Source organism: Podarcis bocagei, assembly GCF_964188305.1.
Source record: "Podarcis bocagei genome assembly, chromosome: 7".
Classification (NCBI taxonomy): Eukaryota; Metazoa; Chordata; class Lepidosauria; order Squamata; family Lacertidae; genus Podarcis; species Podarcis bocagei.
This window is the reverse complement of record NC_138132.1, coordinates 21,140,246-21,151,965: the sequence shown is the minus strand read 5'-3', so window position 1 is coordinate 21,151,965 and position 11,720 is coordinate 21,140,246. Positions and strand designations below refer to the sequence as shown.

At 47.3% G+C, this 11,720-nt stretch overlaps 1 protein-coding gene across 3 annotated transcripts in view; it reads right to left on the bottom strand.

The window, feature by feature from the left end:
* Window positions 1-5,659: 5,659 nt before the first annotated feature.
* The window catches only part of DYRK1B (dual specificity tyrosine phosphorylation regulated kinase 1B), a 36,879-nt gene continuing 30,818 nt past the window's right edge, over window positions 5,660-11,720 (bottom strand). For all 3 annotated transcript variants that reach the window (XM_081201955.1, XM_081201954.1, XM_081201953.1), the window contains exons 5-11: window positions 11,081-11,228; window positions 9,294-9,580; window positions 8,857-9,003; window positions 8,366-8,506; window positions 7,105-7,408; window positions 6,794-6,900; window positions 5,660-6,658 (exon numbers count right to left, since the gene is read on the bottom strand). In XM_081201955.1, coding sequence (XP_081058081.1) covers window positions 6,263-6,658; window positions 6,794-6,900; window positions 7,105-7,408; window positions 8,366-8,506; window positions 8,857-9,003; window positions 9,294-9,580; window positions 11,081-11,228 — 1,530 coding nt within the window. In that variant the 3' untranslated portion in view covers window positions 5,660-6,262. The remainder of the gene's footprint in view (window positions 6,659-6,793; window positions 6,901-7,104; window positions 7,409-8,365; window positions 8,507-8,856; window positions 9,004-9,293; window positions 9,581-11,080; window positions 11,229-11,720) is intronic.

Genomic DNA, 11,720 nt, shown 5'->3' with positions numbered 1-11,720 from the left:
TGTCAACAGGAATGTGGATGGGATGATCCTGGAGGATCGTGGGCCTTTGGACTTTTGGCCAATACCTCACTAAAGGCTGCTGCATAAACTGTTAGTCACAGCATAGGACCTCTAATGGATCGGTAACTGACTAAACAACAGAAAGAAGAGAGCAGGAATAAATGGACAGTTTCACAATGAAAGGAAGAAAGAGAAAATATATTGTAGTCGTTTATAAATGAGATGGCCAAACACTAAATTATTCAAGATTATCAAACCCTAAATGGATTAGGAAGTTAAAAAAAAAGATCCCCAAATTCGCAAATGAGGTTCAATATAATGGGGGCAAAACCTCCTAACTTTCGATATACTCTGATGGGGTTTTAGCTAGTGCTGATTAACAAAGATGATCTCAGGGTTGTGGAAGAAATCTCACTAAAAATCTTGGCATATAACTACAAACAAATAATTCATTGCTAATGATTATTAGGTAAGAGAATGAGAAGGAAACTGTCAGTGGTAAAAAGCCCTTGGCATAATGACATTAGTTGCTGCTGCTAAAATAATGCTGGATAATAATGGACCCATTGTGTGGCTCAGAATAGGTAGCTTTCTGAGGTCTTGCAAATATTGTTCGCTGTTTCTAGGTGTCTGATCTCAAAAATGATACTGTACATCTGGAAGTGGTACTGGCAAGGACAACTAAAATTATCTCTAAATGAAAGGCTACAGTGGTTGCGGGTGAAAAAAAGGAAGAAATGATTGTTTTTGATGGTTGTAAAATTATGTAGGGTATGGAGAAAATGGTTAAAAATATTTTTCTCCTTTTCAGTACTGTAACTCATCACCCGATGAATGTGGCATAAGATTCAGGACAGATGAAAAGTAATTATAGTACTGTATATTATTTCTTAGTGGAATTTCCTGCCACAAAATGTGGTGACCACTAGCTTATTACATGACTTTAAAAGATCTGATAAATCCATGGGATGGTTATATGCAACCCAGGCTCCGAGGCCGTGTCCTATATACAGTGGGAGGGTTGTTTCCTTCCAGAGACATCTTATTTGCCAGTGGCCCCAAGGCCTCCCACTTTTCCCATGAGCAAAGCGCTCCAATACCCCAAACATTTTGGACACATCACTGATTTGAATAAAAATCTGCATTGTAAAGATGTGTGTTAGACTGGCAGTTTCAATCTGTTTTCTGGCAATACCCAGGGCCGACACGCTAGTTTCTGAATGAGAGACTGAGTAAGTTGAGGCTTCCACTGTCTACCTTTGGCAATGTGCTGGTAGAACAGGAGTAACACAAAAGTGTCCCAAATTTCAGCAGCTGTGCTGTGCACCTTCCTGTTCCACTTCTTGAAAGCCATCTGTTCTCTTGCTCACGAATAGTGAAATGGTTCACTATTGCTGCAAGCCAGGTTAACATGTAACCGCTGTACGACAGAGATGGGGAAGCGGTGGGCCCACCAACTGATGTTGGACACAACTCCCATTGACCATGGATGCTGAGACTGCAAAGAGCTGGTGTCCTACAGCATCTGGAGGGCTACAGGTTCCCCGACATTGTGGAACAGACATTTATAGAATAGCCTTCTTGGCCAAGCTCCTTCAACATGTCTGCTGATTCGTATGGTTCCATTACATGAACTAAGCTTGGACATCTCTCCCATAGCTTTGCTGTTATGCTACCCACATTTCGGACTGGGGGAGGTTGTCATGACTGCAGAGATTTTTAAAAATATTATCATCAACCAGATTCATTCTGCCTTCCTAGAGTGTGGGATATAAATATGAAGGAATAAAGCTGCATGCTGAATGAGTAGTATGAACCCCATGCTACATGATTAGTCCAGCATTCTGCTCCCACCCGCCCAAGCAGGACATGAAAACAATAGCTTTGTTTGCATAATTTGTCTAAAGGAAACAGGTGAATGCATTTCAGGGGTAATGGGTATTTGAAGTGACAGGTCTTATTACCCTATTTTCCTTTGAGGGAGGCTGCTACATAAAGCCTAAAAGCTGGGCCAGGGTATGTGCAGGAAACTACTTGTTAGGACAATTTGGGCGCAGGGTGAGGCGATACAATTTTAGACTCTCCACTGAATAATGTAAGTGTAACTAAACTATCACATCCTTCCCCGCCCCACCCCCAATCTGTTTAATATTTGTGAGCAACTCTGATGAAATGAGAGCAGAGTCTGACATGTGGCATTCTATTTCACATTGTATATGACTGGAAAAGCCCAGAAGTCCTAAATGAAAACACCAAACTAATAGAGCTCAGAATAGTAGCTTAAATCAAACACATACACTCTAAAATGCCCATCACATTAATTAAAAACAAAGGGATAGTACCGAGGTAGAGTTGTGTACCTCGATACTACTCCTTATTCTCTCCTGTATAAATGTTATGCATTTGATCATTTCCAATAATTTCTTAATTTACAAAGAGGTACAAAAGGCTGAGGAAGGGATCCATGAATTTTAGCTGTGCAGTTTGTTACCAACTGAACTGTGGCCTCATCTGAGACCTAGCCCTCCTGCCATTTTGAAAAGATTGCTCTGCCTCAATTTATTGTGAGATGTGTTTTAAAAAATAATAGTGGTGACATACAATGAAGGCTTTCCATGTTGCCTGCCAGAATTAAATTTGTGGGTGATGCCATGACCATATTTGTGAACCTTTGTCCAGTATCCCCAAGCCCCACTAAAGACAGAGACAGAAGTTCTAAAAACACTACCCTACCCTGTTCTTTTAAGGCCCCAATCCTTAAAAACCCTAATTCCCCATTATAGCCAATGGGACATGGGAATCAAAACTGCCTTTAGTCTGTTAATTTAAATTAAACTTGGGCTTGATCATTTTTGCAGTCACACAAGCTAGAGACCTCCTTTTGGAGAAGGAAAAAACTGGGATTCTAAAAATGATTGATGTTAAACTGAATACTAGAGTTTTTTTGTCTTCTCTTTTGCATGTGCACAATTACAACCTGCATACAAGACTTAACAGGCTATAAGATTTAACAGGAGCTTTTAGTCTCAAATCAGGCATTTTTAAAAACAGAAAGAACTGTGCCCAGAGTGGAGTTTACTGTGGAAGAGAGAAAAAGAAAAGAATAAAAGCAGGTGGTAATCTGGTAATTTATGCCAGAGAATATACTCTAGCCCAGGTGTGGGGAAACTCTGGTCCATCAGGCCTTCTCATTCAGCCCACAAGACTGTTTTGCTCACCTGCCGCCATACATGACATCAGGTGTGAGGCTAAATAGAGACATTGGTAGCAGAAAACACACCAAATCACATACACTTGTGCATTAGCTGATGCACAGGGAGTTCAGTACTGCTTAGGTGTACCAGCTGATTCCCACTGGAAACTGCACAAAGCAGGCCAACTTTGGCAGGTGGGCATGACAATCATCAGATGTCAATAAGACACCAGGTGGTTGACAGGTCGGTAGTCCTGTCCCTGTAAGAGTTAGCCCGCGGGAAAGTAAAGATTGGCCTACTGCCCCAAAAAGGTTCCTCACCACTGCTGTAGACAGCAGGGATGGGGAACCTGTGACCCTCCAGATGTTGCAATTTATACTGCCTTTCACCCTTGACCGTTGGTGGAGCTAGGAGTCCCAACATCACACCGAGGGCCATGGGTTCCCTATGCCTACCTCTGAGGAAATGTGACAAGTCAGTAGAGAACTGAACAACATAAGAGCATGACCTTGATGTGCACTTCTACCAGAACTCTAGCCTAGCTTGAAACCTTTCCCAAGCAAGGCTCCTTGGAAGTACAGAACCCAGGTGTGACAGCAGAAAGAACAACAGCCACTGCTCTTTTTAGTAGGCTCAGTTATTATTCCCAGTTTGGGCATGTATTTCGTAAAGGAGGCAAGTTTCAGGTGATACAGCTATCTGCCTTCATTTTAACTGTGAATTCACTCTTAAAAGGCATGAATGGCAGTGGGTAGTGCAGGTGGGGTAGGGGTTAAGAGGAAGCTGGTCTGGCAGGGAGCTAAGAATACAGAACCCTCTGATGATCACTTTTAAGCATTTATCATTTAAGTGGGAGCAGATAATTAATGGAATACATTCCCAAGTTGAACAACTGTCTGCAAGAGCTTGTTTGTTCAAGTGTAACAGACTCATTTATTCTATTCAGAATAAAGGCTAGGACCAGCACCCAAAACCTGCAGAACTTCAACTTTGTGGTACTTACGAGCTATTGGATGGCCTTGGTTGAGGTTATTTTGTGTTCAAGCAGCAAGTTCTTCTTTCCACAAGCACCACCAAATGTCTAATTTGATTTCCCATCTGCAGTGGAGTTTGCTCATGCGCGCAGCCATCTTTCTTCATTAGCTCTTCTACAGCCGACACTGCCTAGCCTAGCTGGGCCCAAGCCTCTCAACCGGCCTCCTTTCTTTCAGTTGGTAGCATTGGGCGCAAAACTGTGCACATTTTGTTCTAAATAACAAAAAAGCCTGCACTGCATAATCTGCATAAATTACACAAACACGCTGTGTTCCAAACAACTGCTTCTTGGGGCAGAAGGAAGAGGGCATGGAGTGCAACAGAGAATTTGAACACCAGGCCATCGGAAGGCCTATCCAAGTCATCTTCTGGTTTCAGAAGTTGGAATTGCCCCCACGCCTTTCAAACCCATCTTTACAACCAAGAAACATATCAAAAGGCTGAGATTTTTAGGATGCTGAATCCCAATATCTAATGCCATGATACTGTAGACATGGGCCTGAGTGTACTAGGACTGCTGAGGACATAGCACATATCCATGGAACAAATTCTTGGTCTAAAAAACTGACACAGGCAACACCCAACTACTCTGCACTTCCATTGAAGCATCACATTTTGCCAGTAGCAGCTGAGTCTGGAACCATGTGCCCTGCTTTCAGAGAACAATGGACAAAACTAACATCTTGTTCAAAAGCCCAAAGCAGCAAGACCACGCTTGCCCTTGTGTTGACTGTATGGTAATTACAATGAAATGCTCTGTGACTGAAATGCTCCTTTTCTGAGAGGCTCCCTTCATGTGTAAGGCCCAGCCGAATCTCATCCAGCTGAAAGGGACAGCAGCCTGCCAAAACTGGAAAAGGACAGTGCTAACTCAAGCACCTCCAAGTCTGGTCAGGTATAAGCCCCGATCTGCCTGGCTGTGCAGCACAGCAGAACTAAGTGCCTAGTGAGCAACAAGAAGCCACTGGAATAGGGAAACAGGCTCCTTGGGTCACCTCTGGCCTTGTTGCTTCAATTTCTTGCCAATCTAACAGCACACTTGCTATTTATACTACAGCAGCATTTTATGGTGTGGGTGTGTTAAGGGCCAACTCCCTGTTATTAGGAAAAATAATATTGGTTGCATCCCTCTTTCTCTGCTAAGCTTCCACATTTCCTACTCGCGAAAAAGAAGAAAAGAATCTTAAGGAAATAGCCTGAGCTCAGACGACCGAATCCTGTGCAGGTGCATGAGCTCAAGTAAGGCAGAGGTACAAGTTCACAACCCAGCTCAGCACCCCTCTCCCTCCTTTGCCACCTTCCTAATTGTGCCCTGCACTAGTATACTTCAATGATGCCAGAGCAAAGATCTAAGCACTCCCCCCCCCCACTTTCCATCATGTACACACAACAAGAGGCAGGTCCAAGATGGCTGCACACGAGTCAGCATAAACATTCGCTGGTTGGGGCAACCCTTTATTTCCAAGCAGGGGGAAAATTTTTTAGCAGCAATTCCCATGGGACCACATAGGCCACCAAGCCCATCAGTCCACGCAGTGCACAGAAGTCTGACTGTCCATCCAAGCACAGAATGTTGAAATCTCTTGCACCAAGGAAGGGAATGGCTGGCAGGCCACATGCCGCTGAATGATTCAAGAGGGGCTGTGGCCAGGAAAGACCACACAAGTCAGAGAAAGCACTGACCGAAAGGGGGAAGGCGGCATCCAGGCTGCAAGGGCGGTAGGATGCTGGCTCCACATGCTTCCCCCTGTCCTATTCCCCCCTCCCCCCTCCCCTCCCCCCCCCCAACAATGCTTACCAGTTGCAGCAAGGTCCTAGGTAGCAACAGGACCTGGTCTCTAGACTGGCCACAGCCAGGCAACCTGACCCATCCCACCGCAAGTCCTGGCCCACTCAGACTCTCACCTATGGAGAAGTGCTCTCTGGGCACTGGTTCCCTGCCCTACAGTCAGTCCTGGCCCGTCCAGGCTCTGGTGCAACAAGGGAGTGCTCTCGCTGGGCACTGGCTCCTAGCCTGCCGGGCCAGTCCATCATCAGGAGCTGGCAGCCGTGCCCTGGGGCACGCAGACACCCATCAGTGCAGTCTCGTCAGTGTCTCGGTGCCCACGCCCGCGGAGAGGATAGTTGAGGCCAAGTCCCTCAGGGCGCGAGCCGCCAGCAGTCCTAGTCCGGAAGGCCGAGGTGCCCAAGTGCAAGGAGGAAGAGCCCAGCCCGGGGGGGTTGCAGTCCAGATGGCGAGGGCCCAGAGAAACCTCCATGGCCTCGGGAAGCGGGGGGGAGAGTGGGAGTGGAGGGCGCTGGTACGGAGGGTGCCCGCTCGGGGGGAAACATGGCATGGCCTGGCTGGGCGTGGGCTTGTGAGGTAAGATGTGAGGAATACTCTCGTTGTCGCCGCTGGCCCAGAGACGCATCTGCTGCTGAGGGGGCGCCTGCAACCACAACAATAAAAAAAGAGGAAAACGGTCAGTTAAAGATGGAAATGGAGGGGTTGAGCATGTTAAGGGCTGGGGCGACAGAAAGGGCACGGGGAGCCAAAACAGGCCAGAGCCTGACAGGCAACGTACTTGAGGACTCTGCATCTCGCAGTCTGCATGCACGGTGCCCATGCTGCCGTAGTAACGATTGCTGTAACGGTAACCGCGGTTGTCGTTGGAAGAACCACTGGAGCCGCCTGATAGGAGAGGAAAAACGTACACAGCGTCAGAGGAGCAGAACAGGGGCCAAGGTAACATTTGGGCACAGAGCAGGAGATGCTAGGAACAGCTAGACTGACACCCTCCTATGGGGAGAGGTGGAAGAGTATCAGATCACGCAATGGAGATGACTGAGGATAGAGCTGGCAGCGGAAAGGAGGTGGAGGGAGAGATGGACATACCAGAACTAGACACAGAACTGGTGGTGCTGGTGGAGTGGCTGTGCTCCGTGCCCAGGCTGGGTGAGGTGCTGGCGCTTGTGTTGGTGCCCTCGTCGGCTGTTTTCTTGAAGAAGTTGTGCTGCAGGGCGTAGAAAGGGGTGATGCGGCTACGGGGTTCATAGTCCAGCATGCGCAGCACCAAATCCTTGAACTTCAGGTAGTCTGAAGGCGAATGCCCCTGCTCCCCTGCACGGCGCCCGCCTGGGCCTCCACTCTCCACCCCCAGCACTTCGTGCAGCCGCCGTGTCCCTGGAACCTTGTAGTCCTGAAAGACACCAAGGAACGGTATAGTTAGGCAGACTTTACTTACAGCAAGATAGAGAATGGTCTGTATCAGCCAGGTGGGGTGTTGTGCTACTGTACTCAGTAAAGGCGTAAACATTATCAGTCATGCCAAGTTTGTATTTGGAAAGTAGAAAAGAATTCATTTTATCGCAACACAGGACAAGGCTATTTTATATTCCTAAACCTAAGGAACTCCATCAGAAACAATGTCCTTGTGGATTGTGAAGTTGATGCGTTTAATTAGAGAAAAATCACTGTCAATATTTACTAAAGATTTGGAGAAAAGAGTTGACTTAACTCTCTGCAAAAAGCAAGGACCTCAGGGCTTCTTGTTCCTGCCCAGGAGTGCCACGCGTTTCTGTCACATGCATCATTCATGTTAAAGGATAGTTATCTTAACACACTTGCAAGATACTTGCCCCATCTATTTCAAATCACCCATGAAAACAAGGGCAACAACTGTGAGGGAGCCTGCTTCTGCCCTCACAGAGAACTCATCTGCTTGTTCCAAGGCGTATTAAAAACTCATGTCTTCCGACCTACATTCTCAAAATCATTCCCCCTCTTCCCTTGAGGTTTCTAGTCTCTTAGCCTGGAAGTTTGAGGGCAGAGCCTGTGCCTTTAGGTTGATTTAGTCAATAGAAAGTATTTTCTACCTCCTTGCCATAGAAGTAACCGAAAATGATGGATACAAAACCACAGTCCCAAAACAAAATACAGTTCAAAGGTCATTGGAAATATTTTGTGGCACAACTAAAAAGCTTACCACAACATGTTCCTCCCCCCCACTAAAACACAAAAAGTGAATAGCAAAACTGACAATTCAAAACCTTGTGCTGTGCAGATAATCTTAAAAACATCTGTTGTCTTGGGCTCATTTTAAAGGGAATGCAGAGGGGGAAAGGGCTGAAGATAGGACAGCTGTGCTAAGCATTACCTTCCTGCCATCTTTGCCCCGCCGGAGGACCCAGCCCCCCTCAGGCAGCTTTTCAAAGTACTTCCGAGCTTTGGGAGCCTGCTCCAACATGTGAGGGGGTGGCAGCCCCAACACCTCCACAATCCGGCTCATCTGATCTGCCTGCAAGGGAAAGGCACAGAATCAGGAACACAAGGTGATAGCTCCCAGCCCCACATGGCTCTTCCTGGCTTTACAAACCCACTCCTTGCTTCTTTGAGGGCCTTCTAAATCCATTCATTTGTCTCCTTGAACCAAGGACCTATTCATGCAGCGCCACACACTTCAACTCCTCCTGCCAGCCAAGCCAAGCCAAGTTGCTGCTGCATTCTTTGTCTCGATTAGATGGTTCTGCCCAGCAAGTTCAACAGCTGCCCTTGCTAAAAGCTAGCTGCTACACCAAGTTCTTTGGAGCATAATACCCAGGGGCCAATCTCCCCTCCCCTCCCCTGGCTCATCCTCTTTCCACCTACCTCATTGGCGCCACTGAAGAGGGGCTCTCCTGTGTGCATCTCCACCAGGATGCAACCTAAGGACCACATGTCAATAGCCAGGTCATAAGGCATGCCCAGTAGCACTTCAGGTGAGCGGTAAAATCGGCTCTGGATATACTGGTAGATCTACAGGGAAGAAAAGGATAGGATCAGCTGCTGCACTCTGGGGACTGAAAGGTCACAACAGGTGGGTCTGTCTTCTTTCAGTCCCTTTGGTTCAAATGTTGGCCAAGACAAATAAGGTGGTCCAGTGCCTTCTAAGGCCCTCATCTAGCCAAGAGCAAGCTGAAGAAGTCCTAAGAAAATGAGGGAAGCTGTTCAAGCTGACAATTACAAACTTCTGATGTCGACCACTAGGAGGCCAGGCACTGGGAGAGGGGCTGCAGTTGGAGAGGTCACAGCAAGGGGTCACTCACCCGCTGGCCCAGCTGGCAGGAGCTGCCAAAGTCCACAATCTTGATGGCACTGCGCTTGGGGTTGCAGAGCAGGATGTTCTCAGGCTTAAGGTCACAGTGGATGATGCTGAGCTCAGGTGTTGCCAGGAAGAGTAATGCAGTGCACAGCTGCTGGGCAAACTTGCGTGTGAGGTTCAGAGAGACGCCACGGAAGTTGGTGTTACGGAGCAAGTCGTAGAGGTTGTAGGACAGCAACTCAAACACCAGGCACAAATGGCTCCGGAACATGAAGTGCCGCTTCAAGTGCACTGCGGGTGGGGTGGAGAGAGTAAGTGTGGTGGAGGCATTGCTAGAATACTGCAGCTCCCCACTGATGCTTTGACAACACCCCGCAGCCAGCACTCGTGAACCTCACTGACATATAATTATGACCTCCAGGCATCCCACATGAACATTTCCCACAGTCTTGGACCACAGGTCACTGAGTGCACCACATCTGCAAGCAAAATGATGAACCAATCTCTCCCAATGACCTGAACCCCCACCGACTTCAACTCATGCCCCAACCAGTCTCTCAAACACTATCCAGACCTTCCTTTAATCAGTCACTCACTTATGCAGAGCCTTCCACAAGTTGCCACCAATCTAAATGAAGCACTGGAGACTTCATTTAATGTGCACCTCACCAGTAGTGCTCTCCCTGACCCACTCACACTTCTCAACTACCGTATTTTTCGCTCTATAACACGCATCTGACCATAACACGCGCATAGTTTTTAGAGGAGGAAAACGAGGAAAAAATATTCTAAATGAAACAGTGGATGTATGATTTTTATGGTTCATGCTGTGGCCACAGACATGTGATCTGACAGTGAGTTTGGGGTAGCCCAATGCAAAAATCCTGAGGATCCATGTGGATCCGTGCTTTGTAACCACGTTTTAAGTGGGGAGGGAAGGAAAATAACTCAAGGGACAAGGAGCTTTTCCGCGGGGAGGAGGGAGGGAAAGAGCACTGTTGCTTTAAAGGTATACTTAAGGTATTTGCCCTGTGCCTGGTTTTTTTTTCCATTTAACAGTTTGCAGCCTTTTCCTTCCGCTCCTTGTTTTGAGGCGGAATAGATTTGAGCAAGTGAGGAGGACTTGGATTGCAGGGGATTCGCCATTAGCTGTGTAAAACTGCTCCTCCTTGCAGCCTGAATGATAAGCAGCCACCAGCAGCAATAGAATGGAGCACAAAAAAGCGGTAGGGGCACTAGGACCCAGACAATGCTCAAATCTATCCTGCCTGAAAACAAGCTGCTCCATCCCAGCCGATCAGCTGAGACGCGGGGGATTTGCGAAGCTTTCCCCTCTCCCTCATGCCCTCCCCAGCCTTTTTTTTACTTCCTGGTTTTCACTGCGCTGGCTCAGAGCTCGAGGTTGGTTTTATTTTGCTGTTGGTTGCTTAAATTTTATCTTTCCTGCCGTCTCTCTGCAGCCTCATTGCTCTGTTTAGAGAGCGCGCAGACCTTTGCTAGCGTCTCTCCCTCCTCCCGTGTAAGCGGCGCAGCCGGCTTTGCTGCTATGGCTCTCCTTCCCTCCCTCCTTCCTGGCTCCAGGTCGCTTTAAAGAAAGCAAAGTGAGAGCCTCGTAGAGCGTGTAAGTGGCTCCCACTTTGCCTGACTGACGGCAGCCATGGCTCTGATCCGTGCATTCGCTCCTTAACACGCACAGGCATTTTCCCTTACTTTCTCGGAGCAAAAAAGTGCGTGTTTTGGAGCGAAATTTACGGTAATTCCAAAAACATATCTCTGCAAACTCTCACTCACCAATGTAGTATTTCATCTCTGTGTCATGCTGGTTCATCAGTTCCAGCAATCGCAATTCAATCTGAGCCTGGCTCAAAAATGCCTTCTTGTTCTTGATTATCTTTATGGCCACCCACTCCTGAGCCTGTTGGTCATAGGCCTTCACCACCTAGCAGGGAGAAAAAGACACATCAGTATAATGTTATCGCACTGGTGCCAAGAAGGAATGACTTTGGGGAGAACCACCAAATCAAAAGTACCGCTGGGCAGGGGGAACATTCAAGCACCCACACACATAGTGGTCATCTTATTTATTTATTGCCCTTCCTCAGAAAGAGGCCAGGACGATATACATGCAAAACTTTGCTTAGGATGGCAATGAAACATCAACCCCAGTTACTTAAAAGCAGGTCAGAACCCAACAAGCTGCCTTATACCAAACAACACTAATGAGCCACCTGGCTTATACTTTCTATATCAAGGACAACCAAAGTGATGATGTCCAGATGTTGTCGGACTCTCATTGTAGTCCCAGCCAGCGCTGCCAATGGTCATGGATGATGGGAGCTGCCGTTCACTAACACCTGGAAGATACCACGTTGGTTATCTCTTGTCTGTACTGACTAGCAGAGGCTCTCCAAGGTTTCAGTTGGGCATCTTT